General features: G+C 46.4%; 1 protein-coding gene and 2 long non-coding RNA genes across 4 annotated transcripts; 1 reads left to right on the top strand and 2 right to left on the bottom strand.

Annotated features, from left to right (window-relative positions):
* The first annotated feature begins 431 nt into the window (after positions 1-431).
* Positions 432-23,703, top strand: ptprb (protein tyrosine phosphatase receptor type b). 2 transcript variants are annotated; one of them, XM_046378769.1, is made up of 41 exons: positions 432-572; positions 1,946-2,055; positions 3,431-3,872; positions 5,951-6,070; positions 6,529-6,669; positions 6,741-6,998; positions 7,079-7,345; positions 7,464-7,580; positions 7,659-7,805; positions 8,172-8,289; positions 8,530-8,675; positions 10,051-10,317; positions 10,434-10,492; positions 11,167-11,371; positions 11,456-11,553; positions 11,632-11,797; positions 11,877-11,989; positions 12,132-12,279; positions 12,375-12,644; positions 12,727-12,902; positions 13,024-13,174; positions 13,410-13,510; positions 13,783-13,948; positions 14,024-14,305; positions 15,240-15,518; positions 16,601-16,750; positions 16,843-16,982; positions 17,160-17,344; positions 17,460-17,566; positions 17,658-17,763; positions 17,968-18,048; positions 18,794-18,811; positions 18,934-19,015; positions 19,094-19,184; positions 20,342-20,418; positions 20,511-20,645; positions 21,000-21,122; positions 21,208-21,371; positions 21,493-21,628; positions 22,186-22,306; positions 22,509-23,703. In XM_046378769.1, the coding sequence occupies exons 2-41, from the start codon at positions 1,993-1,995 to the stop codon at positions 22,529-22,531; spliced, it is 6,039 nt and encodes a 2,012-aa protein (XP_046234725.1). In that variant the 5' UTR covers positions 432-572; positions 1,946-1,992; the 3' UTR covers positions 22,532-23,703. The 2 variants fall into 2 exon arrangements, with proteins under 2 accessions (XP_046234725.1, XP_046234726.1); XM_046378770.1 differs by lacking the exon at positions 432-572 and having other exon boundaries at positions 1,338-2,055; positions 17,208-17,344.
* LOC124053529 lies at positions 20,887-21,643 on the bottom strand. The gene is made up of 2 exons (XR_006842181.1): positions 21,511-21,643; positions 20,887-21,365 (listed from the first exon to the last, which is right to left on the bottom strand). It is a non-coding gene; the product is annotated as an uncharacterized LOC124053529 (long non-coding RNA).
* LOC124053530 lies at positions 21,637-27,170 on the bottom strand. Its single transcript, XR_006842182.1, has 3 exons — positions 27,083-27,170; positions 24,025-24,105; positions 21,637-21,653 (listed from the first exon to the last, which is right to left on the bottom strand). It is a non-coding gene; the product is annotated as an uncharacterized LOC124053530 (long non-coding RNA).
* Positions 27,171-27,924: the final 754 nt, after the last annotated feature.

Here is a 27,924-nt window from a genome sequence, read left to right as displayed (position 1 = left end):
GTAACCTGTGCATAAACACTGGACATAAAGCCAACGCCGCTCTGACTCGTCTTGTCTGGACTCTGACTGACTGACAAGCTGTTGGAAAACTAAATAATCCTGCAAAGACTCAAGGTGTTTCAAGGTAAATGATTTGACACAGAAATATGATCAAATTTGATTTGTGTAAACCCAGAAGTGAAATAGAAGCATAAAGGACTGTGCTGTGGCTTTCAAAGCATCTGTGGAAATTTAGCAGATTTAAATGTGGACGAAGCTTATTGGAACTTATTCAGTGATTCCAACTTATTCCAACCTGACTTTGTTGACTTTTGTTTTCTTGATTAATTGATTACTCGTTTGTTTGGTCTGTTACAAACGGCCAACAGTAGAAGCGCAGCATTAATGAAAAGCGGAGACGGATGGAAAGTATTTACACAGCAGCTTCAGAAGCTTCAGCTCATCTCTGTGCATCGTGTCCTGTTTCCATCGCAGTCGACGGGAGCTGATACAAACTGATGCTGCAGGGTGGTTTGACCTGGGACTGAAGGCAGGTTGAACCCTCTCACACTGAAGACCAAAGCCAGATGTTGGTGAGGGTTTTCTTATCTGGTGGGGAACTATGACTTTTTGAAATTCTTGTACGTTTGGGTTTATAAATAATCTACAATCCTGATGAAGCCAGAATGTTTACTTTGACTGTTTTTCAGTGGCTCCACAGATCATCTGACCTACATGTGGGATCCTCAGCTGGGATCCAGTCAGGCCGACCGACTGGTGCGGGCCTCGTTCAGATTAACTTCAGTTACTTCACGTCTGGAGCTCAGACTGTTGTTCCTTGAAGTTTATTGTCTAACGCGAGAGGCAGAGAGGAGGGCAGCAGGAAGGAAGGAAAGGTGTGGATGACTAAAAGTAGGCCCAACCAGCTCAAACAAAAGCGGTTTGACCTTTTGAATTGTAATTGTAATGCAGGTTTTTTTCTGTTTTAAATGATTAAATTCAGTGGAGATTCAACCCGGACAACCAAACGGCGCTGAAAATTTGAGCGCATTCTTTACATGTTTTATTTTCCTCAGTCACTGTAACTGATGACCTTTATTTTGTAATTGCATCTAACTAGTTACTCCCGAACTCTGCTGGAGCATCCAGTTAGCCCCTGTTGGCTTCTGCACTTGGAGAATTAGCCCAAAGTTTTAAAGCCCAAAGCTGAAGGCTGGTCAGAGCTGCAGTCTGGTGTCGGTTCACTGTTGGGTTGTGGTTCTGTCGCTCCTTGCACTGATGGCTGCTAATTAACAAATCTAATCAGTTAATTTAACGGCAGCAGCTGAACCTTGACTGTGCATCAGAAACCAAAGCAAGCGACGGCTAAAACTAAATTTACACACACATCGGAAGATGACAGACTCCTCGGCGACCCCGTCTCAGTGGGAAGTGATCACTCGCCTCTATTTATAACATCTAACATCTACCTGTGCTGCCGGTGCGGAGAGGTGTGCTGCCGCGCAGCTTCACGCCTATTAATAGTCTCCGTGCAGGCAGTTTGTAGTCGTGCCATCGCAGTGACTCACTGAGCTGTTGGCCTGATTGAGGAAGTCCGTTAGTGACTCCCGGCCTCCGCACTATAGAGTCGGACCGACAGACGGACAGGAAGAGAGACAGACAGCTGGTGAGGCGGGGAGGGAGGCCAGAGAAAAGTGAGGAATCATTTTGAGTTTGAAGTCTGAGAGGGTTGAGCTGAGGATGGACGTGAGACGGAGAAGAGCCGACGGACAAAAGAGATGAACTTTGTGTTTGTCTAAGAGGGATTATTGTTTTTCTCTGAGAGGACAAAGGACGTTTAACTAGTTGTTTTCCAGCTGCTTTGTTCTCATACTTTAGTTTTCCAGAAGGACTCCTTTTCAGAGCAGGGAACACTCTGAAACCTGCCTCCAGTAGTGAATACAAACGTCTTCTACCTCAGCTTCAGGATTATGGTGGTGCCTGATCGGTCTGAGGATCTCAAGGAGGATCAAAATGCTGAAATGTAAAGTTCAAAGTTACCTCTGCTGCCTGTTGTTCACCTCGCTGCTGCTGCTGGTGAGTCTGTTTCTGTAGTTCGTCTTTATTTCCCATGAAGGTATTAAACTGAAGGGCTTTCAAATGCAAAAATGTCCATTTTTGTTTGAATTAAACTTATTAAAAATTATTACATTTAATTAAATTAAAAAAATTAAACTTGTACAGTTAAAATGGCCTCATCTCAAGGGAGATTTGTTCTTTGTTCAAAATGAAAAGCTGTTTCACTGCCTTCAGTATGACAACAAAAAAATCCCTAAACTGAGGCTCAGCAGCTGGTCTGAAGAGGAAAAACTTGTAACCAGCAAATCTTGGAGGGAGTTTTGCTTTTGTTGGACTGCTGATGAAGACGAGTATCAATACAGCATCAGGCCTCTGCTCGAACCCACTGGGTGATGTGGCAGATGCCTGCTGGTTACGGACGCTCCTCACGGCCAACTTTAATATAAGTTTAGTCGAGTCCAAAAGGAAGAAAACTCTTGAACACAATTTAATCTATAAGGTTAAAATATTGAAAAATGTTGTGTCTGTTCAGCAGCATCTCAGACCCAACAGTCAGCCTGCGTTAGCATCAGTAACCGATGCTGCGTTTTATCAACCAGCATGTGACTGTGAGGACGTTTCAGTGTAAAGGACGTCAGTGTGTACTTTAAATGCGTCCTGGAGCAGCTGAGCCTGAACTTGAAGCTACTGACACACTGACAACTGACACTCCAGTCTGTTAACACAGCTGTGTCTGTACTGGACATGAAGATGGAGACAGATTTGTCCAACATGTCAGACTGATTGCAGACCATCTTGCAGTTGTCACTTCTGTCTGTCTGTCTGTCTGCCTGCCTGCCTGCCTGCCTGTCTGCCTGCCTGTCTGTCTGTCCTCCCTGCAGTATTGTTTGTCTCTGAACTCCCTGAACTTCATTATCAGTGTCAAATTATTTTGTTTCCTGTTCCTGCTCTCCAGTATAAAAGATTATGGAGTACAGGATCACTGTCACCCACATCATCACACACACACACACACACACACACACACACACACACAGAGTGATAAAAGCTTCAGTTCTACAGTTCTTTCAGTTGTTGTCCACTTCATGCTCTCCCAGCAGAAACACTAAACGTTGTTTTTTGCTGTAAACAGTAGAAACGTTTCGTCGGTGTCATACATGCTTCCTGTATGTCATCGTTGAGGTTGTTTCAGGGCTTTTATCGATGAGCTGACGTCTCCCCCTCAGCTGAACATAAGGTTTTGGGGTTTCCACTCATGTTTCATGCACACATTGAAAATGCACATCAAAGCTGGTGGATGTAAACGTGTTTCTTATTGAAACTGCTCCCTGCTGCTGCTGCTGTGATGGAATACGTTGCAGAATGAGAGTCTTGTGTCTGATTTTCCTGTCAGGATGTGAGCAGCTCGGCTCCCTCGGAGACTCAGTCCAGACCATGTAGCATCTTTCTGTCTGAGCCAGCGTCCGGTCTGGACTCCATATCCCTGACGGTCAGCTCACCTGGACAGGACTGCTCCTTCACACTGACATCGCCAGACGGCGGAGGAGACGCCATCGAGTGCAGAAGGAGAAGCAAAGGAGACGAGGAGATGGAGACTAATGAGATCGGAGGACGGAGGGAGCGAGGAGAGGAGGAGGAGGAGGAGAAGGAGACGAAGGTGGAGAGAGGAGCCGATTACCTGGGAACCAACCAGCTAGGAGTTGAGGATGGAGGGAAGAAGGAGGGAGGAGACGTGTTCACCTGCGTGCTGGATCACCTGGAGCCTGGAACCAGCTACCAGCTGCAGGTCCAGTCGCAGAGAGACGAGGAGACGGCGAACGTCACCGTGCACACCAGTGAGTCCCCGTCCTGTCCACACGTTCACCACGCGACACACACCTGCTGTCAGCAGCCTGACACCACGCAGTTCATCTCCTCAGTCAGTCACTCGTGTTCACCTTATTATGAGATGTAAGACTGGCTGTGCTTCCAGTGCGCACAGTAAGAGAGTTTCTGAACAAACTTAATGTTGTCCCGAAAAGCACAGGTGTAACCAACATTACTGATGGCTCAGTTCCATTTAGGTGTGTCGGCAGTAGAAAGTGATGTGATTAGTTACATCTGTGTGTGTTCGGACGTCGTGCGCTTGGTGTGTGTTGGCCACCGCGCTCACCTGTACCTGCAGCATGTCTGAAGCTTTTACAGTCTGCTCTCAAATGTTCTGTTGTGTTATGTTCTATTGTTTCCATCTCCTCTGACCTCTTTTGAAGTGAAGGAACACGAAACAACCTGCTTGTTGTGTTGAGTCTGTGTGTGTGTGTGTCTCACAGTTAATGTCATGTAGCTGCTTCCCCTCTCTGTCGCTCTGTGATTAGCTACAGGAACCACAGCACTGCTGAGAGAGAGTGATAGAGCAGTAAAAGTACATGTACTCCGTGTGTGTGTGTGTGTGTGTGTGTGTGTGTGTGTGTGTTGTGTCTACATGCTGGCAGGCCTCCAGAACAGAAGTTGGACCCTCAGTGTGTATTTCCATCGTGGGCAGAGCTCAGGGTTCAGCCATTTCCTGCCTCCATTGTTTCTTTGTTCTGTGGGAAGCACTGGGAAAGGGCGTGTGTGTGTGTGTGTGTGTGTGTGTGTGTGTGTGTGTGTGTGTGGAGGAAACAGGGTGTTGCTGCACCCAGTCGACTGTAACCTTCTCATCAAGGCGAACCCCTTGTACTGTGGCGTTTGTGCTTTCTTATCTTTCTCGGCGCTCTGGCTGACCTCAAGTGGTCACATGACCCGTGCAGGTTTGTTTTCACCTGTTTGAAATCAAATTAAAAACTTGAGCTGCAAAGGGGAAGCTCTGAAACATTTGAGAAATTACTGGCAGTGAACCGAAAAAGGTTCCACTGAAAATAGAAACATTAAAAACATTCTCGCCGTTCAGCCCCTCACCAAAGCTGATCTGTTGGGCTTTTTTAGCAAAGCATCATCATCATCCTCCTCATCCTCCCCCTCCTCCCCCGTGGAGTCGTGTGGGTCACCAGTATTCACCCTCCTTTAGCTCGTTAGCAGAGGTGGAGGTCGGAGCAGCTGATGGTGGTCAGACTCAAAGTGTGGCACTCGGGGCTGAGATGTCGCAGCCTGATAAGATTGTTCAATCTCAGCTTGAAGCACCAGCGACGACACGGTGCCACTCACACCACACACACACACACACACACACACTCACACCACACACACATATAAACACACGCACTGCGGCATTGTGGGAAAACACAGCAGGAAGCAGGGAGGTCTCGGACTTGAAGAGGAACAGGAGTGTGTGTCTGTGTGTGTCTCTGTTTTTGTGTGTGTGTGTGTGTGTGTGTGTGTGTCAACAGGCATCCCGCTGAGCTCAGGCTTTGATCGGGACGATGGATCCTTTTCCTGCCGTCCCACTGAACCTGAAAACAGATAAATCACTTTAAAGGAACAGTCCCACTATGTGTGTGGGAATTTTCCAGACTTTGTGCTCAGCTTGGCTTAACGTCTTAGCAAACTAATTGAAAATGGAATTGAAAAAGCAAATTTAAAATGTCAGATGGTAATTTGAAAGTGTAAGGTGTTTAACTTTAAGTGAAAGTTCTTATTTCCATTTTCACAGTCCAGTTTTCTGCTTTTAACTTTTCATCATCACATCACATTGCAATGTCCCCTTTCTCTGTAAGCTTAACTGTGGCCCGGTTATTCCTTGTAGTGATTTAAAATAATCTTTTAAATATCTTTTATGAATGTCTATTAATTTTCTGCTTGTACATTTAATTTGACTCATGACCAGAAAATTCTATCAGGAATCCGTTAAATCAGTTACAGCTGGTAGCAGGTCCACATTACCTGTAGACTGAGGAGGTAAAGCTCTTCTCAGACACAGTGTGTGTGTGTGTGTGTGTGTGTGTCTGTGTGTCCTCAGAGCCGTCAGCCGTGAGCCGCCTGGCTGTGGCCTCCAGGACCTGCAGCAGCCTGGGCTTTTCCTGGCAGGCCGGTCCAGGCAGGACGCAGCGCTTCAGGCTGCAGCTGTGGGATCGTTCAGGTACGAAAAGCTCAGTTTGTAAAGTAACTAAAGCTTTGAGTCTTCTGCTCCAATGAACAAGCTGCCGGGGTAGTCATGTGACCTGTCCTGCTCTGGGCAGGATAAATTTGGGTGTGGTGGAGTGATTAATGCGCAAAAATGCTCCCCCTTCATTAGCCGGCTGATGTGCCCGTGAGCAAGGCACTTAACCCCCCAATATGCTCCCCGGGCGCTTGATGCTGCCCACTGCTCCTGTGTGTGTTTCACTGCATGTAATTTGCCGGGTGTTGCATGTGTGTGTTCAGCTAAGGATGGGTCAAATGCAGAAGACGAATTCAGTGTGTGTGTGTAAAAATATATATACTGTCAATAAAGTGATTCTTCTTCTTCTTCTTCTTCTTCTTCTTCTTCTTCTTCTTCTTCTTCTTCTTCTTCTCCTCCTTCTTCTCCTCCTCCTCCTCCTCCTCCTGTGTCTGCAGGTCAGCTAAGGAATGAGACATTAGCAAGCACGTTTACTCAGCTCACACTTGATGAGTTGACACCAGGACGGCTGTACAACGTTACCATGGTGACGGAGGCTGGCGGGCTGCAGAACAGCGCTACGATCGAGGCTCAGACAGGTAGAGAAGAAGAAAACAGGAAGTAAGTAAAAAAGGAAGGACAGAAAACTGATATGTGAGTCTGTTTGTAGTCCCTGCTGCTGCTTCAAACCTCACCGCCGACTACAACAGCACCAGACTGTCGTTGTCATGGCAACAGCCCGATGGCGATGTGGATGCACTCGTTGTGACCCTCTCGACCAATGGCACAAGCCGCTGGGAGAAGACGCTTCCTCCAGACGCCACAGGGGTCGCCGTTGATCAGCTGACTCCCGGCTCCACCTACCAGGTCGGAGTGACGTCCCGGAGTGGCAAGCTAACGAACCAATCAGAAATCACCATCAGCACAGGTGAGATTTCTGTTTTCTCTTTCATTTCTTTATTTCTTTTTCCTTTCTTTTTACTCACCTTGTCTTTATCCCGTCTGCAGCTCCGGCAGCAGCGTCCCTCCTCTCCCTCTCTCCCTCCTCCTCCGGTGGACTTTACCTGTCTTGGACGCCCCCCGCTGGCCACTGGGAGAGCTACAGGCTGTTCCTGTTTGACGGTTCCCAGCAGTTAGTCAGCACCACTCTGGACCGAGAAGCAGTGAACTACAGCTTCCCTGGGACGGGACTAACACCTGGGAGGCTGTACAGAGCTGTGCTGAGGGTGGAGTGTGGAGGACTGATGGCTGACAGCAGCCGTGAAGGAGCAACGGGTCAGAACACTGCAGAAATAAAAGAGCGAAATGATTACTGCATGTAACCGCAATGTCGCTGGTTCGATTCCAGCCAGCTTGAACAGGAAAACTCACCTGAGTCCTTCTGTCTTTGCAGTTCCGGCCCCGGTGTCGGGCCTCCACATAAGACACTATGACGAAACTTCGCTTAGCGCCATGTGGAGCCACGCCCCCTCCGGGTCTCGTGACAGCTACTTCCTGACCATTCGCCACGGTAACCATCAACAGATCAGCCCACCTGAATCTTCTCTTTCATTCAAAGACAATTAAAGTCACTTTCTTTATCTCCCAGGTAACATCACTGTGGATACCAGGGAGGTGGAGCCAAACATGAGGGAGTGCACCTTTAACGTGCTCACACCTGGGAGGCTGTACACCATCACCGTGACAACCAGGAGCAGGACACTGAACACCTCCGTGTCTGTGGAGGGGAGGACAGGTGTGCATGTAAATCCACCTATGTAGAAAAACCGTATTAGTAGACACATTTAGTATTTTATGTACTTTACTAAATTAGTCAAGTTAAATCAGCTGTTGTTGTCCAGGTCTGTTTTTGAGGGGACACGGACGTCATCATGTCGTATTTTTGATGTGAGGTCCAGAAGTGCAGCATATACATCAATTTATACTTTATTACTTTATACTTTTACTTAGAAACAGAAACAATCTTTGGGAAAACATTTGACGTGTACTTTGAGTTTTTAGTTTGGCTCAGGTCCCATCTGCTAATATGAGCTGTACTGCAGCCAGCCACCAGGAGGCGATGCTGATGTTGAGAGGAAATGTGTGTGTGTGTGTTTTGCAGTTCCCATGGCGCTACGTACCGTCACTCTGACAAGCTCTGGAGTGAGAAGCCTGCAGGCATCATGGGAGAAACCACCAGGAGACGTGGACTCGTACACGCTGAGCCTGCTGAAGGACAGGTGTGTGAGACAGTTCAGTACGGCTGTAAACCAACAAACAGGAAGTCTAGAAACCAAAGCACGGGGCACAGGAGAAAAGTTCTGTTACAAATCTGTTTTCATTTGTCAAAACCACAGGTTGAACCTCCCTACACAAGACTTTTATTTTGATAGGATCACATCCTTTGATAGCTGTGATGGCAGGTCTGTCTCTCGTCCGGAGAAGTGGTGTGGACACTAAGCTGTTCTTTTTCTACACAGTGTTGTGGTTCACAACTACAGCATCCCACTTGGTTCTTCTTCTCTGCTGCTGGCCGGTTTGACTCCTGGCGCCCTCTACAGGCTGCAGGCCGCCACTGTCAGCGGGAGGCTGCAGTCTGAAACCATCAGCCTGTATGGACGCACGGGTGAGCTCCTGCAAACTTAGTCTGAGATCAAAACATCTTCCTTCACGGGTAATAAAAACATGAATAAACATGTTAAGTTCCTCTTCACGTCATATGGAATAACTGAATGAACACATCAGGTTTGGTTTTATTAAGCTCACATCGTTAGGGTTTGAAATTCAAAGCCAGCATTTCTTTTTGTCACCGAGACGAACTGCGACTGCTGTTAGTGTTGAAGAGGTCAGAAAGATGTGAAGAGTTACGTCAGGCTGTTTGACTGCCGGTCAGCCAGACTCTTATTGTGTAGAGAAAATATTCTCATGTTTTATTTCCCCTCAAACACATTCAGCTGCTGTCAACAGGAAAAACTCACTGACCCGATTGTTTCTGCCCAAACGCTGTAAAATCAGTGTGTTTAACTTGTGTTGTTTCTAGTTAGAATCACAACTTTATTCAGTCAGACAGTGCAAATAAAACTCAAATAAAATCACACAGTGTGTTTACAAGCAACACGGAGCTGATGAATTACAGAACAGGAGGAAACGGATAAATCAACAGACAGCACAGTCAGTGCTGTTTACTGAGTCTTATGGATTTATTTAAGTGCAGATACAAACATGTCAAGGTCCAGAGGTCTGTGTGTGTGTGTGTGTGTGTGTGTGTGTGTGTGAGTGTCAGTCAGTAGGAGTGTATTATGTGATAACATCTGAGAGCTTTTAGAACAATAGTTGAAATGCCAAAAATGCGACACTCCCAGTGCTCTGCTTAAAGGCTTCCTACACACACACACACACACACACACACACACACACACTCACACACTGGTCAGAGCACCTATTGTGTTCTCACATAATGTCCCAGTTATTTTCAGGACAGACTGTGTGTGTTTTTGTGTGTGTGTGTGTGTGTGTTCCCCTGCCAACCAATCAGCACTTGGGTAAACAAACCCAAACTCCGCCCCCAGGATCTCCACTCAACCTTCTGTTGCTCCATAGGTGGAGTTACTGACATGTTGGTGTTCATTTTAGAATCTGTGATAACTTTAAGTAAAGCTTTTTGGTTTTGCACAACGTTGGACAACCAACATGAGTTTCTAAAGACTGAATCAGTTTTTTATTTTTATTTATTTATTTTTTTTAAAGACAAAAGGCTTTTATTCATAAAGAACAGCTGAAGATATGACAGGAAACGGGGGCAGAGAGGGGATGACACGCAGCAAATGAGCCACAGGCGGGACTCGAACCTGTGGCCCTGCACAGACAGCCTCAGTACATGAGAACAAAGCGCCCCCTGGTGGCTGAATTATTGTTGAACTGTTGAACTCCACCGATAATTTCTGCTTTTATTTTATTTTAGTTTATTTGTTTTTTCATCTTTTGTCACCTCTTACTTCCAGCCCCATCTGCCGTCTCTGAGGTAACTGTTGCTAACGGTGGCAGGTCAGACGCTCTGCAAGTGTCATGGCGGCCGGCGGAGGGCGAGGTGGACAGCTACCTGGTCCGTCTTCAGGACGGGAGTCGAACCGTCCACACGCTGGCCGTGTCCCGCTCCTCGCCACCCGAGTGCTCTTTCAGCTCGCTGGTCGCCGGGCGGCTGTACTCGGTCGTCATAGCGACGAGGAGCGGCAAGCTGGAAAACGTCACCACAGTTCAAACACGAACACGTGAGGATGGTTCATATTTAATGTGATGACACATGGACTTCAAGTGTGAGGAAATGAAACATCCATGTTGTCTTTTTGGACCTGCGTGGTATTTTTATCTTCTCTCTCTCGTGCAGAACCTGCGACGGTGCAGAACCCGACGGCTGTTCACTCTGCCAGAGACGACTTCCTCAAGGTCTTTGTCAAGTTTAATAACTTGTTTGTGTCAAAGGGATATTGAATTTACATCAGTTTGCTTCCACACAAAAGTCAGAAACACCTTGAGAGGAACGTGAGAGAAAAAGTTGTGGTGATTCATTTTCTAAGTGGGCCACCTGGAAGCAAACATTACCGCTTTCGGTTCTGTTGAGAACGTGAGGTGGTGGAGCACGTCACCCCCTTGTGGCCAACATAAGTATTACAACATTGAACACAGAATCTCACCTGCTGCAACTTTTTCACCTGTCTCACAGATTAAAACAGGAAAGCTTGATTGTCTTCATAAAACTCACTACAGAAACACTTTCTCCTTCAATCTGATTAATGTCTTCTTCCTCACGAAGTTGTTTTCTCTGTCCACTCAGGAGTTCACCTGTATTTTGTATAGCATAATTTATTATCTGTACATTTCCTCTTGTAAATTATGTCCATAGTTCCTGCCTATAGTCTACCACATTTAATGCACATATCCATCTGTGTAATATGTTCATAATACCAATCTGTACATCACTGTAAATCATTCACATAATATACCATGTACATATGATTAATTTATTTATCATATCTGCACTTCTGGTTAGATGTTAAACTGCTTTTCGTTGCCGTGTACCTGTACGTGTGTAATGACACATTACCGTGTTGTCTGTTCAGGTTTACTGGCGTCATGCGGCCGGAGACCTGGACCGTTATGTGGTTCTGATCCGATACAACCACAGCGTTCTGCAGAACAAGAGCGTCTCCGCTGGACACAACGAGTGCGTCTTCTCATCCCTGACGCCGGGGAGACTCTACACTGTCTCCGTGGAAACCTGGAGCGGCGACTACGTCAGCAGCATCTCCACGGACGGGCGCACCTGTGAGTCATGACTCAGGGAAGCGACCATCACGACTTTGGTGTGTGTGTGTTTGGTTGTTTTCAGTTTGGGTCTTGTTTTTTCAGTTCCAGCAGCTGTTGGGGATCTGTCACTGGGTAGCGCAGGGACGGGCGAGCTTACTGTCACTTGGAGCCCCGCCCCCGGAGACGTGGACCACTATGAGGTGTGTGTTTGCGTTTCACTCAGGACCAAGTCATAAGACCAAAAACTGTTCTTTAATCTTTGCCCCACTCGTCTTCAGGTCACTCTGCTCTTCAACGACACTCGGGTTTTCCCTCCGGTTGCGTTGGGCAGCGACGTGCGACGCCATCGGCTGACCTCTCTGACCCCCGGGCGTCTTTATAAGATTGTGGTGTCAACGTTCAGTGGGCCATATCAGAGGGCGCAGTTCATCGAGGGGCGGACAGGTGAGACCGTCCAGTGGCTTCAGACTTTATGTCAAACGCCTCGAGTTCAGTTTTGCTGAAGCCAGACTCTCCTCTCCAGTTCCCAGTGCAGTAGGGAACCTCCACCTGGCTCCTCAGCCCGGTGGGCTACTGGTCTCTTGGACGCCCGGAGACGGAGACTTGGACATGTATGTCATCTCCCTGTCCACCACGGTGAGTCCTCATCAGGCTCACACACATTCAAATACGAGTTATGAAAGCTTGATGGAGGATGAGTGGACTGAAAGTTGGATGAGACGTCGGATGAATTTGTCTGTGACGTGTTGCTTATTCTGTTGTCACTTCCTGTTTCAAGAACGGTGTTCTTTTGGAGACCCGTCCTGTCCCTAAACACGTCTCCTCCCTCGACTTCCTGGAACTGGTCCCAGGACAGGCCTACACCCTGACCGTCCAGTCGCTGAGCGGGAAGCTGACCAATAGCAACAGAGCCACCGGCAGGACTGGTCAGACACTGGACGATTGCTTTGATCGATTTATGTTCAGTGATTAATATTAGTTCATATTGATTAGCAGCGAGTGCTGTGTTTTCCTCGTGCAGCTCCGGCCAGAGTCACAGCCCTGCAGGCGGATAACGACCACACCACACACAGTCTCACCGTCAGCTGGGAGAGGCCGGCGGGCGAGTTCGACGGCTACAGGCTGCAGTTGGTGGACGAGGCCGGCGTCCTTCTGGCCAATCGGTCGGTCTCTGCGGAGAGCCGCAGCGAGCGTCTGGAGGGCTTGACGTCAGGGAAGTGGTACCGCGTGAGGGTGGTGACGCTCAGCGGTGGCGTCCTCTCGCTGGAGGCCACGGCGGAGGGACAAACACGTGAGTCGTTGGGCCGCTAGGTGTTATTTAGCAGGAAACGTCAGAACCTTCCGACATGCTCAGTCTGTGGTTTGCCGTGCAGGTCCGGCTGCGGTCAGTAATCTGACCATCACCTCGGCCAACACCACCTCTCTGACCTTCTCCTGGCGTCCCTCTGACGGCCACGTCGACATCTACGACCTGTCGCTCTACAGCATCGCCGAGGCAACAGCCAAACACAGGCAGGACAGTGTGGGAAGCAGGAAGGAGCATCACCAGGTGGGATTACCTTTAATCAGTCCTAAAAATCCTATACGTCAGTATGAATCCTGAAGAGTACGGGATGATGTCACTGTGTGTACTACATGGTGTGTACTACATGGTGTGCTGTGTACTGCAGGCTGTGGGAGAGCTGGTCGACCTGCAGAAAGTGTCTCCAGCTGCAGACAGCTGTGTGTTCTCCGGCCTGCGAGCAGGAAGTCTGTACAGACTGCAGGTGGTGAGCTGGAGCCGAGGCATGAACAGCGACTCGGCAGTACTCGCCAGAACGGGTGAGTCAGCATTTCATCAAAAGATCATCGTCATCATTTTATTTCATCAGCTCTGGATTCTGATTGGTGCTCTGGTTTCTCATCTTCCACTTAGCAGACCAGTTAGCTCAGAGTGTGGACTGGGAGTTGTGGTCTCCTTACATTAACGCACAGACGTACTTCCTGTGTGTCTCTGTTTGTGTGTTTGAATTTCCCTCCGCAATGAAAGACTTCTTATTTTGTTTCTGCTCCACAGTCCCGTCTTCAGTTTCATCTCTTGAGGCTCAGAATTCAGGACGGACGGACAGACTGACAGTCAGCTGGCAGCACGGAGAGGGAAGCAGGAGCAGCTATCAGGTAGGCAGACAGGCAGGCAGACAGACAGGCAGGCTGGCAGGCAGACAGACAGGCAGGGAGGCAGACAGACAACCAGGCAGGCAGGCAGGCAGGCAAGCAGACAGACAGGCCTGTCGATAGCGAATGTCTGAGATAAACTGAAGGATGTTCCTTTTTGTCTGAGAAAATTCTCCTCCTCCAGCTGAACTCTCCTCAAAGCCTCCTGGATGAGCTGAAAACAGGTTGTTGTCTTCTAAAGGCGGTTGTTGTTGTTGTTGTTTTTGGGGTTTCAGGTGGTTTTGTTCGATGTCTCTGGAGCCACTCTGGGAGCCCAGCCGCTCGGGGCTGAGCACACGAGTCACATGTTCTCTGGACTGACTCCTGGTAGGCTGTACCGCGCTGAGGTCATCACACACAGCGGAGAACTGACCAATAACATCTCAGCATTCGGACGCACGGGTGAGTGAAGCACAAACGCACAGATGCACGTCAACACAGAGTTGTATTACCTCTAACAGTCTGAATGTTTTTCAGCTCCGGAGCCGCCCACCCACCTGTCTGTTAAACAAGGTCTGACCAATGACACGATAGAGCTGTCGTGGTCTGGTCCCGCCTCCGGGGACTACGACAGCTTCCGCCTGCAGTGGACTCCTCCAGACCGCCTGGTGGTCACACAGACTCGCCTGACCGGTCGTGTCCTGGGCGGAATGTTTCCGGGGCGGCGGTACAACTTCACCGTGGCAACCATGAGTGGGGGCGGAGCCAAGGACGGGCCCACAGCCTTGAGCCAGCCCGTCCAGAGGAGCGTCAGGACAAGTAGGTGGAAAAAATTCAGTTGTCTTCCATTCAACTTCACAAGGTCCTCATTTTTCTTTATTTAAAGAAACGTGTCAGTAAGAGAGCTTTGTACAAACAGGTTAGCAGTTTCCCTCTGCTCCCAGTCTTTAAGCTAAGCTAGGCTAACCACACCCTCACCACATCCCCATGCTGCACCTGTGAGAAGACCGACACACCCAGCCCATCCTAAGTGACTGGGAGAACGTTTATTTTGTTTACTGCAAGTAACTTTATCAAATCTTGACATTTTACAGACTGACGATTAGCAGTGAAAATAATCTGCAGATTAATCGATAAGTTGCAGCCCTACCTGCACCGCACCTTCAGTCTCACCCAAACAACACTCTGTTCCTTCCTTAGGGAGGGAGTGGACGGATTTCCTCCATTAACGGTTTGCATTTTGTTGTTGCCAAGGACAGAGGATGTGGTGTACTCAGCAGAACTGACTCCAGCCCACTTCCTCCCCACCAAACTGGGAGATCTGGTTCTTTATGGAGCTGGTTTTGTGACGTTTACCTGCCAGGGTTTCCTCTCGTTGGGGCTGAAAATCTTTAGATCTCAGACTTGGTGTTCCTCCTTCTGACCACTAGATGGAGACATGACAAAGACTGAGTGTAACGCCAGCACTCGGCTCTGTGCTGCCAGCATCCATCTTTAATCACGTTCTGTTTGTCTGTGGGGCTTTTTGGCCACAAGATTCAAAACTGATTGCCAGAAGGAATAAAATATCACACACACACACACACGCTATAAATATGTATACGGTGACCGAGTTTTGTGTCCTTGTCTCCTTCACTTCTTTCCTTTTGTCCTCTACTTTCTTTCTCCTTCTTTCTCTCCTCCCTTCACTTCTCATTTCCTTTCCCTTTCATCCTCTCCTCTTGTCTTTCGCTCTCCTCGTCTCCTTCCTCAGGTCCGTCTCCTCTGAAGTCCATTCACTGCTTCCCCCTCTCGTCCTCCTCCCTCTCCTGCTCCTGGTCACCTCCTCTCTCTGACTTCGACTCGTATGAGGTTGAGTGTCGTCGCCATGACAACGGGGAGTTGACCTCGGCACTGCGGCTGGCGGGGGGCATCACGGCGGTAACACTGGACCACCTGGAGGCGTTCAGGAGGTACTCTGTGACGGTCCGAGTGTCATCGGTCGGACAGATGAGTCCCCCAGCAACACACACGACTGTCACCATGATAGACCGTAAGGACACACACACACACACACACACACACACACACTCTCCCTCCCTCCCCTCACATGCTGTGGTTCAGTCTCTGTTTAAATAGGACACACTGAGGAAACTGAACAGCAGAAACAGATTTATTCATAATTAACTTTGTGTAAAGTTTTTTTTAGTTACTGCAGCTGATTTCAAACACCTACTTAAAGTAAAGAAAAATATCAGATAAAACCAACTTTATCTTTCATCAGTAAACCCAATAAAAGAAAGGGACTGTGACCGACATCTTTTACCTTCCAGTCAGCAGTCTCAGTTCTGATTGGTTCCCGTATGGAGGCTAGTGAGAATAATTTTATCATCTCAGTTGAACTGTGCCATGAATTACACGTTTGGCAATAAAAAAAGATGAAGTCTCAGTTTGTCGTACAGTCATTAAAGTAACCGTAATTCTCGTCTCTTACAGTGAACACTAAACTTTAAGTATTTGTGAGGTGCTCAAACAGGAAGCAGACGTGTTTGGAAACAACTGCAGTCTATGTGAGAATGAGTTTGTATGTTTAAATAGGCCGCATTCCAAACAGCTGCAGCAGGACAGAACAAACGACAGGGAGGAACTTTCCTCAGTGTGTTACGGCGGCACAGAGGGGACTGAAATAACACGCGCACACGCTCGGTTTGTCACTTCTGATTTTCTCCTCTCTGCTCTTTTCAAAAAGTCGCTGTGACCCTCTGAAAACTTGTCCTCCTCTGTCTGTTTGTTCCTCTCGGTTCACGTCCATCTGTCCTCTGTGAGCCTCTGCCGGTGTTACGTTATAAATCATCCTGACACAACTGGACTGAGAGAAGGAACACAAAGAGACAACAAAAATACAAAGCAGAAAAATCTATGAAAGTTTATTATTACTGGCAGCTGATTCAATTTGTGTGTAATACTTAAATAAATTCTGATTTCTGACACAAATAGTCTTTTTGATTTTCAATAAGTCAGAATTGGACAAACTATGGTTATGGTTTATTAAGTTTGATTTCATAACTACAGTAAGTAAAAATTCTGAATTCAAAAAGTCAGCACCACTAATTGAGTGAATCCGCTTCCTTTCAGGTCCCCCTGTCCCGTCCCCCAGCGTACGCGTCAGCGCGAGGTCCTCAAAGGTCACGTCGTCCTCCATCTTGTTCCGATTCAACTGCTCCTGGTTCAGCGACGCCAACGGAGCCGTCAGATACTTCGCTGTGATCGTGGCCGAGTCTGACGGTACAAAAATGCACTTTGAAAACTTTAAATCCACTGACTGCCATTCAGACTTATGACTCGATAAACGCTGCCTTCACGTCCTCCTCCGACAGCCAATGAGATGCTGCAACCAGAGCGGCGCCACCCTATGCCCTCCTACCACGACTACATCAACAACTCCTCCGTCAGAGCGTATCAGACTGCCTACTTCCCAAGCCGCTGTCCTCAGGACGCCGAGACCTCCGCCGGACAGGTACAGCGACGACCAGGCTAATGCTAACGATGCTAACGGTAACAAATGCTGAGAGGAGCCAGTGAGGGACGTGACTTTAAACAAGTTAAAATTAAAATGTGACACATTTGTGGACAGAGACTTTAATTAGTCTGCACGCTGACAACAGTCACGAAGAAAATGTCATCTGATTTATAGAAAAACTATGAAGAAATGTCTCTCCATGATCAATCAATAATTGATCAGGTGGTGGAGGTGAACCTGGGGGCAGGAGGTGATCGACTGGGCGGGACCTGTGACCGTTACCATGACGACGACCTCTACCTGAGTGACAGCTACGGCAGCTTTTGTGACGGGCCGCTGAAAGCCAAAACCTCCTACAGGTACCACACACACACACACACACACACACACACACACAATTCAAGTCCAGAGTCCAGCTGTGATTGACTGATTGATTGATTGAGTGTGTGTGTGTGTGTGTGTGTGTGTGTTCAGGCTGAGTGTGCGAGCTTTCACCAGGCTGTTTGATGAACATCACAGAGAGCTTCCTGAGCCGCTCTTCACTGACACTTACCTGTCCTCCCCACTCAGGACGCACGCAGGTGAGACAGACAAACACACTCTGCACACACACACACACACACTGTATGCATGTGTCTGTGTGTCCTTACTGTGTGTGTGTGTGTGTCTCAGAGCCTTTAGGAGGTGTTGTGGAGGGTTTGAGTGCTGGGATGTTCCTGATTGGTATGATGGTGGCCGTCGTCTCTCTGCTGGTCTACAGACAGCGGCTACGCAAAGTGTGAGTACACAAAAACACACACACTCCACCCTCGCTGACCTCAGACTGGACGTTGACTCCTCGTCTCCACCTGATTCCAAAGCTGAAATAAAAGCATAACATCTCTAATCTTATTAACAACAACTCTGATGTGTGAAGGTACACAGATTGTCTAATGCTTCAGTGTGTGTGTGTGTGTGTGTGTGTGTCTGTGTGTGTGTGCAGGGCTGTGCAGGAGAACCCGGTGGTGAGGATGAGTATGTGGAAAGAGGTTCCAACTTCAGGATTATATATTGGTGTCAGGAGGTAAGAGTGTGAGAGTGTAACTAAGTATGTGTGTGTGTGTGTGTGTGTGTGTGTGTGTGTGTGTGTGTGTGCGTGTGTGAGAGAGAAATCAGTCTCCAATAACTCCTACATCCAATATGTGAGTGTGTGAAGTATTAGTTTCCAATAAAGTGCTCCCTCTCTCTCAGATTACCTCATCACTCACCCACCACAGTCCACAGCATCTGTTAATTACTGAGTGTGTGTGTGTGTGTGTGTGTGTGTGTGTGTGTGTGTGTGTGTGGGCTTGTTTGTTCACCACAGCTCATTAAGTGTCAGTTTGACAGACAGTGGAAACAAAGCTGCTCGCAGGAGGCTCGGACAGCTTACAGCACTCAACACGACTGCAACCACAACAAGACTATAATTACACCGTAAAGACACACACGTGTGTGTACTACTGCATGACACTTAGGATAACAACATGAAATCAAAGTCAGAATATGTAGAACCAAAGCCTGAATGTAGTCAGTGAAACCTGAGAGTGAAATTGAAGAGAGACTCGGCCCTGAACGGAACAAAATTCGGTTGTGACGATGAAACGTTGTCGCGGCCTCGTCATGGAGGATGAAGGGCGGCTCAGCTCCTGCTCACCGAGCAAACGTTATGACGCCCAGCTGAACCCGCTCAGCCTGTAGAAGCATGTGTGTGTGTCTGTGTGTGTGTCTGTAAACGCTGATGTCGGCTGATTATTAACTCTGATCTGCTCGTCTTTCTCCTGCCGCAGCAACCGTCGCGTCACCAGGTGAGACTCTGATACACGGAGACGTCCGTCTGATCGTTTGTTAATTCACAGCTTGAACCGTGAGCGTCGTCTGAGCTAACGTCTGTCTGTCTGTCTGTCTGTCTGTCTGTCTGTCTGTTCAGTCCTATCAAAGCCTGCCACTTTGAGTCCCATCTGACCAAACTGCAGGCCGACTCCAACTACCTGCTGTCCGAGGAGTTTGAGGTAAAACTCTCTCACATCACACATCAAAGATGTGGAAATACTTGAGGATGTGAGCGACTCGTGTTGTTCTTTGTTCAGGATCTGAAGGACGTCGGACGCAACCAGACGATGGACGTGGCTCGAGTGCCGGAGAACCGAGGAAAGAACCGCTACAACAACATCCTGCCATGTTAGTGCTGCTGTGTGTGTGTGTGTGTGTGTGTGTGTGTGTGTGTGTGAGAGAGAGAGAAACGGGCTTTAATCTTCTCTGCCTCAGCAACAAACTGAGAGGAAACACTAAGTTGTTTTCCTTCAGAATGTCAGATAAATGGAGCATAGAAATTAAATTTAGAACGCAGAAGTTCGAAACCTGCCGAGTCCCTGAGTGAGGACCAACTGAAACCAATCAATGTGAGAATCATTACGATGACATCGTTAAGAGCTTTAATTAACACGACAGCGCCTGTTGCCATGGTGACGGCAGTACAGCAGTGTGAGGGTCGAGTTAACAGAAACATTAAGCGCACAACATGCAGATGTTTGTGCTGCAGCAGAGGCTACAGGAAACAGGAGCACGAATCGATTGTTCTCTGCTTCCTTCATCAGTTTAATTACATTTTCATGACGGTTACAGAAAATGACCTGTGATTTATATCGTGTGTTTTAGATGAGTTTGCAGCTGAGCTCACTGTGTGTGTGTGTGTGTGTATCACAGTTTAAAGTAATTAAGCATCAGTCATGTGTAACTGCAGCCAGTTTTGTGTACGAAGAGGAAAAATGAGCCGAGTGGAGGTGATTCACAGCTGAACTTCTGCACATTTAGAAACATTTTAAGAAACGCTCTCACGTTCAGCAGTGAGCCTGAGATGCTGTTAAACCTGACACCAGCTGGTGTTTGTTTTCATCAGACCTGAGTGACACTTTGTGTTCAGCAGACTGTGACTCTGCATCCAACTGAAGATGTTCAGGGTTTAAGCTGCTCGCTCACTAAATCAATGAGACGTGAAGACGTCGGCAAAGCGTGATGTGCTGCTGTCCATCAGCTTGGATGTTTTTTGTTAGTCGCAGTCCAGGCTGAATCCTGCACTCATCAGTAATGATTAGACTTTGAATAAATCTAAAATGATTTCAGAAGCTAAAAGTTGAGCTTCACTACAGCTTCTGGTTTTGTTGCAGTGACTTTACTGCACACGTGGAAACGTTTGAAACTACTTGCGCTACTCAGTAACATTCAGTGTACAGGAAGTGGCAGGCGTGCAGTGAAGTGATCGTGTGGGTGCGTTTCGGGAGCTCAGAGAGGGCGAGCGCTGAAGTGTGAAGCTGCTGACACGACCATGTTTGTTCCAGATGATTCGACCAGAGTGAAGCTGTCGTACCTGGAGGACGACCCCTGCTCCGACTACATCAATGCCAGCTACATACCTGTGCGTACACACACTTTCACACATGCTGAATGCACACACACACACACACACACACACTCACTCTAATGCACATCTCCTCTGTGTGTGCGCAGGGTAATAACTACCGCAGGGAGTACATCGCCACCCAGGGCCCGCTGCCCGGCACGAAGGACGACTTCTGGCGGATGGTGTGGGAGCACGGCGTCCACAATGTCGTCATGGTGACGCAGTGCGTGGAGAAGGGACGGGTGAGTCACCGACCGTTTGATTTGGCGGGAACTTTAGAAATATCAAAAGCTAATGGACAGACTGACACAAACTTTGTTTAAAAAGTGTTAACAAAGGGATTCAAGATGAAACTGGATGACACGTCGTCACCCTCAGCACTCAGTTTCTGGTGAAGAACAGACTGTACTCAGTCTGTAATGACACGAATCAGACAAATTCGAATTCTTTAACGCTGAGCTTGAATAAATGTCAGAGATTTTGTTTATTTTATTTATTTATTTAGTTTTTGTACATTCATGCAACATGAAAAGTTTGTAACAAGTGGAGAACAGGCTGAACTGGGATCAGATTGCAGTGGTGCGTTTCTGTCGCAGGTGAAGTGTGATCAGTACTGGCCTGCAGACCGAGAGCCCCTGTACTACGGTGACCTCGTCATTCAGATGCTGTCGGAGTCTGTGCTGCCTGAGTGGACCATCAGAGAGTTCAGGATCACCTCGGTACCTGCTCCTCGCCTCATTCTGCCTCCTGCTAGTTCGTCTTTTTATTGATCTGCGCTAACAGCTCATCAATGAATCCCGACAGGAGAGCAGCTGCAGTTACCCTCGGGTGCTGCGTCACTTCCACTACACCGTGTGGCCCGATCACGGAGTCCCAGAGAGCACCCAGTCCCTGATCCAGTTCGTCAGGACGGTCCGGGACTATGTGGACCGATCACCCAGCACCGGCGCCACCATCGTACACTGCAGGTGTGTGTGGGCAAAATGACAGAAATAGTTACTTAATTGATTAGTCATACTTTAATGTTGCAGCCTCTTGAATGAGAGCATTTGTTGTGGGTGTGTGTGTGTGTGTGTGTGTGTGTGTTAGTGCTGGCGTCGGCCGTACGGGGACCTTCGTCGCATTGGATCGCGTTCTGCAGCAGCTGGACTCTAAAGGAACCATCGACATGTACGGCTGCGTGTTCGACCTCCGCCTGCATCGCCAACACATGGTCCAGACTGAGGTACAGCTTCAAGCCAAAACAAAGACTGAAAGGGTTAACATTCATCAAAACAGGATTATAATGGAGCTAAACTATGTGGCATAAAATGTCAAACACTAAGGCTGCACGATATCAGGAAAACTTGCAATATGCAACAACACATTTCATTATTGCAATGTTGATATGATTCACGATAAACAAACAAATGTTGAAGTTAAGTTCTATCATCAGGTGCGACGCTTACAAAACTCTGAGGAACGGAAGTCTGTCGGACCGGTTTGCTGCGGTGGATCCTGACGTTAACGTCTTTGCAGATGCTAACGCTAGCTTTTTTCAACTCCTCCGTCTAATTCAATTCAATTCAAAAAACTTTATTAGTCCCCAGGGGGAAATTAAAGTAAATGTGTTGAACGTGAAATTATCGCAGTTGAAGGACTCTTTTGTAATATCATTATTGCACATGTTAATATCGCGGTGAAGATAAATTTTTGATATATCGTGCAGCCCCGTCAAACGCTCTGACTACTAAAATAGAAATCATAGTGCTCATTATGCTTTGATTTCTGTGTGTGTTGCAGTGCCAGTATGCCTTCCTGCACCAGTGTGTTCGGGATGTGCTGAGAGCCAGGAAACATCGCAGCGAGCAGGAGAATCCTCTCTACCCCATCTACGAAAACTTCAACCCCGAGTTCTGCCGCGGTGAGAACCTGCAGCGGCACAGAGCCAGGCTAGCAGTTCCCCCCTGCTCCCAGTCTCTATGCTAAGCTAGGCTAACCGGGACCCGACACACTCGTCCGTTGTCTCGTCTCTCTGAACTATTCCTTTAGCACAGTTTTACAGTACATGAAGTTTAAAGTGGACACGTAACATAATCTGACACTGAAACGTTTTGTCTCCTCAGATTTCGTCTTCACCGGACGCTGAGCAGCTGCTGGCATCCGTCTGACCGAGACAGAACAAACCTCTGAATGTTCACTCTATTAAAACTCTGAAGTCACAGGAAAATGATTGCCACACATCAGGGAAAAAATGTTTGAGATGAGCGCAAGCTGGGCAATAATTTCCCAGTTAAATTGGTCAAATTTTACGTTAAATGCAGACAAAATTACAGAAAATTGAATTAAACTGAAGCCTTCAAAGTTTGAATTAAACCGAACTTTCCAAGTTTGCTGACATTACAAGTTTAATTCCATCTGGTCTACCTGTTAGTGACTTTTCAAAATCAAAATTTGTATTTTTGTGGCGACTGAAGGGAAACGTTGGCTGATCTCAGGTCGTCGGTGGTTATTAAAAACTTTATTCACAGGGAAGGAAAGAGCCATCCGTTCGTTCTATTCTATGTTCTCACTCAGTATAAGCTGTTTATTTAAAAAGTTACACGTTGCTGTATGTAAATATTGATGGAATAATCTTTTTATAGCGTGATGAAGGATATCTACACACTGTATGACATCTATTTTTTATCTTCCGTTGTATCTCATTTATGAAAACAAACATTTGTCAAGTAGCTACAATCCGTTACAACCTGCTGGATTCAGACTTTAAGTTACTGCTTTTTAAATGTTTATTTCTAATAAAACATCTGAAAACAAAGCAGGAGCTCCTTTTCCCCTGCAATGACTGGAGCTCAGCTGTTGACTTTCTGGGATCAAAATATTTGGGAAACTTGTGACATTTTGAAGATTTGTGATCATCTGCACTTTCCACATTATTATATCGGCGCTGTTTGTTTAAACGCTCTTCTGTCTGATGACTTTCAGGGTTTGAAATGTTTTCTGCTGTATGGATTTAATCCTGAGGACATATTGATCGTTTTAATCGCTGAAGGGACTGCAGGGCCGGGAAACTAATCAATGTTCCAATCGAAATCGTTGTTACTCTTCACAGATTATCAAGATGTGATGGTTTTAGGTTCTACCTAAAAGATGAACAAATTTGTTATTAAAAAATAATTGCCCCAATGTGATGCCAGTTTATGATGGAGATGTTTTATTGATCCATCAGCCAGCCCTGAGAATGTAAAGCACTTGTACAACATGCTGTCAGATCTCTGCAGACTGGATTAATCAGAGCTAATTAAAAATCTACTTAAACTACGTTCACGCGTTTCTTTGACTGGAACAGTTCATTTTCACATTCTAATTTGTTTTGTTTTACTAAACTCTTCTTTTTACAAATTACTATTTGTATAACCTGCTATTTACTTTTAGAACTTTTTATTCACAACTAATGAAGTACTTTTTGAAGTTTAAAAGGGTTTTACACGGCTACAAAAAATATTTAAGCAAGCAGGTAAAATAAACGATGCTGCCGGTTATTAACGTTTTGTTCGACCACACTGAGACGCTGGATGAGACTGTCGTTATTTTACCCTCACTGATTCAGTCTGAACATCGTCAGTACAGAAGACCACTGACCTTCAGGTCCGGCTCACAGCTCAGAGGGACGCTGGGCTTCGTGGTCCTCAGCTCCTGCTCTGCTGTCCACATCAAGTCATCCTGCAAGGAGTTTGAATAAAGACAAATAATTTAATCACCAAAAACTGTCAAAAGCGAATGTTGAATTTTCTTCAGGCTTCTGTGAAGAACACCTCCACTGTCCCCTGGTAGTTCCATCTGTCCCCACAAAGTCCACACACAACCAGCAAGCAAGACACCAAGAGAAGAATCTCGAGCTACTTTCATCCTCTGTGGAGCCAATTTTCAAACTTCTGATTTCCATATTGATCTAGGGCAGGCTGAGGCCGGAGCAGAACTGGGTAACCCACATACAGCAGCTATCGGGCTTAAAAGAGATGCGATGAGTCCCTGTCAGAGAGGCCGAGCCGAGCCCCAATCCCTCAGGACCAAAACACCAGCCGAGCTGAGCCTCCCGTCCGTCCTGGCAGAGACTTAAAAGAGGCAAAGTTAGAAATCATCCAAAGCCCCACGAGCTTCAAGTCCGTCCTAACAGCAAACTCAGAGAGGAAAAAGATCAGATCAGTGCTGGAATGTACCAAGTACTTCTACTCAGTACTGTACTGTGGTACAGGTTTGAGGTACTCAAGCTTTTCTCCATCTATTCCACTACATCTCAGTCAGAATTAATGTACTTTTACTTCACTACATTTAACAGAGAGTGAGAAACACTTTCTATACCAGAAGAACTGCTGTCTCTCACAGAGACGTTCAAAGAACATTTTGGAAAATCTGCCGTGTTATTTTTTTAAAGGATGGAGAGACAAACAATTCTGCGTTTTATCCTGAGAATTAAAAGTTAAATGCATTCAACAGAAAAATACTGTTGCAGAATGCAGGAAATTTTGGGGAAGGACCTGCAGACTTTGGTTTCAAAATCTTATTGGTTGGCAGACATCCACATCACAACTATTTTTATCAGCTCAACAATCAGCCTTCTTAAGGCTGACCTGAGGCCGAACTCGTCATGATGCCTCACAGTATTTCAACAGGAGGCTTGTTCTGCTTTCCATCAGCTCCTGTCTGCAGTGATTATTACCCTGCGACACTGGACGAGTCCTGTCTGTCTGACAAAGTTTTAATGGGGGTGCAGAACATCTCAGAGCTGACCTTTCAAAGCCGCCAGCATTAGTGTGGCTGACATTTTACATCTCTTCATTTCTGACTTTTCACACACACTCCACCAAATACTAAAAAGACCATTAAGACCAAAAGACAGAAGGGAAGCTCAGACAGGGATGATCTACTTTCTTCTGCTCCTCTTTCAATCAGTTATTCATTTGGAGCTTAAAGGCCAACGAAAACAAACTGTAATAAAACCCGGAACCTTGGGTTACCGGATGTCAAGACAAACATCCACTGTGGCTCCAAAGTGCGGTAATTTAGACATATCAATTATGAATAAAAGTGCTGCAGAGTTGTGCTTCAATGTGTCGGGTGTAAGTATTGATTAAAAAACTGAAGAGGAAGATGATTTACTGACTCACAGCACATTAAGTTACAGTCATGCTAACAGCTCTGTGGGTCTCTGCTAAGGCCCACTGGTGCTTTGAGCTAAATGCTAACATGCTAATGTTTAGCAGTCATAACGATTACCATGATCACTATCTTTACCAAAGTGCTGGACACACTAACATGTTGAGCTGATGATAGTGTGGATTTAAAAGTCACCAAATTACTATAATTCACCCACATTTGATCACAATCCATCCTGACCGCCGCTGCCCTCTAGAGTCACACCACAGGCTTCATCATCACTGCATCTGCTGATCAGCTTCTCAATTAGCTAATCATTTGTCTTCAAAATGTTGGTACTCAAGTTACCTCTGATCAGAGTTTATCATCACACACCACCAACATCATCAATTAAGCTGATGATTATTTTCTTCAACAACTGCTTCATTTTTATTTATAAAAGACCACAAAATCGTGAAAAATGCCAGTCACGGGTGCCCACAGCCCAAAGTGGGAAATTCAGATTCTACCACTGAGTGTCACACTTAACTCAGCAGCTACTCCCATCAAGCCCCTAAATGAGAGTGCAGCAGCATCACAATCCATCAGCAGCTGGGGCACAACAACCTGTCAGCTGAACTTTCTTCCTCTAAAGTTTCACATCAAAACAACAGAATTGGGCCTGGAGATAAGATTGCAGCAGTTACATGTTACATGCATATAAGAGCCTGACCTGGGCCGGCAAGGCCACAACACGTTTCTTTCTAACTGGTTCAATAAAGCTGCTTTTCCTGGGCTGAAATGCTAAAACTTTGTGGTTTATTTATTAGGGGAAAGTTCAAATAAACTGTTTTTTTGTAGACAAATTGTTTCTGGGTTTTCATCTTGTGACCCCTTTGAAGGGTCCTGAGCCTGAGGTTGGGACCCACTGCTGAACACAGAATATATTTCAATTAAAAAGACACTTTGAGGTCATTTCAGGTGTTTGATGTGAGCTCTGAAGGGAAGCGCTGATGTACTGATCTCACTAAGGTTCCCGTTCTGCTGATGTTTATGGGGATGAGGGGTCTGCTAAATGGCCACAGAGGACCATGAGTGTGCAGGTTTTTATTCCAGCTGAGCACTGAAACAGCTGCTCTCACTGATGACTCTGCTGCCAGTTAAAATGAGAAGCGATTAAAGCTGAGGGACTGAGGAAGAGGCTAATTAAAACTAAACGCTCAGGATAGCAGTGAAGTAATGCAGGAAATATCTGTGAATACAGTCATAAAAGCGGAGTAAAGGTAACATCACAGTCAAAATGCTGAAGGAAGTCAGCGTGTGATCTCCAAAACGCCAAACGTCCCATCACAGCCGCAAAAAAATATTATCAGCATAAAAATATCTTTATGAGGGGACGCTATAATTATTCAGATACATGTATAAAACCCCTTTAATTTATCATCAATAAATAAACGTCTGGGCCAAGTTAAGAAACGACAAGCTAAAGTAACATAAAGAATATGCTGAAAACTGACAGAAAGGGTGTTATTAAGTTATTATATAAGTTATTTGTTTTACTCACCGTTGTCATTTTGTTCAGGAGAGTTAATATCCTTGTAGCTGAAGCCCATCTTCGGTTTAGCATGGAGCTAACGTCAGACAGAAGCGGACAACATTAGCAGGACCGGAGAACTAGCTAAAACTGTTAGCCAAACTGTTAGCTAAAACTGTCAATCAAACTGTTAGCTAAAACTATTAGCCAAACTGTTAGCTAAAACTGTCAGTCAAACTGTTAGCTCAAACTATTAGCCAAACTGTTAGCTAAAACTGTCAGTCAAACTGTTAGCTCAAACTATTAGCCAAACTGTTAGCTAAAACTGTCAGCCAAACTGTCAGTCAAACTGTTAGCTAAAACTATTAGCCAAACTGTTAGCTAAAACTGTCAGCCAAACTGTCAGCTGTTAGCTAAAACTGTCAAAAACTGAGGTTTTAGAGTCCGTTTGAGTCCAACAGTTCTCCATTTGAGAAACATTGGAAACTAAAAATAACAAAACTTTAAAGCACTGTTTGTGCACATTATGCCTAAGGGGTGATAAATAAAGGTTTTACATTCATAGTTTGCTTTCAGCCAAAGTTTGCTAAGGACAAGCTCAAATCTGGTTTCTTCTCTTGCACAGGCCAAACTCAAACAACGACCACGAATCACAGACACATCTGAGACATCGATGTGTCAGCCAAACTGTTAGCCAAACTGTAAACATTTTTTAAATGAATGACACCTTTATGAACGCTGTCTGGTCTGAAACGGATCTTTCACAGCCTCTCACCGTGAAGCGACGGCGAACACACCGGACTGACAATAATCAGTCAACAGTAATTGAATGACGTCAACTTGACCTGGTGACCTCCCGTGGAGCTCCATAG

Source organism: Scatophagus argus, chromosome 22 (assembly GCF_020382885.2).
Source record: "Scatophagus argus isolate fScaArg1 chromosome 22, fScaArg1.pri, whole genome shotgun sequence".
Lineage (NCBI taxonomy): Eukaryota > Metazoa > Chordata > Actinopteri > Scatophagidae > Scatophagus > Scatophagus argus.
The sequence above is the reverse complement of the archived record's forward strand: the minus strand, read 5'-3'. Positions and strand labels throughout refer to the sequence as shown.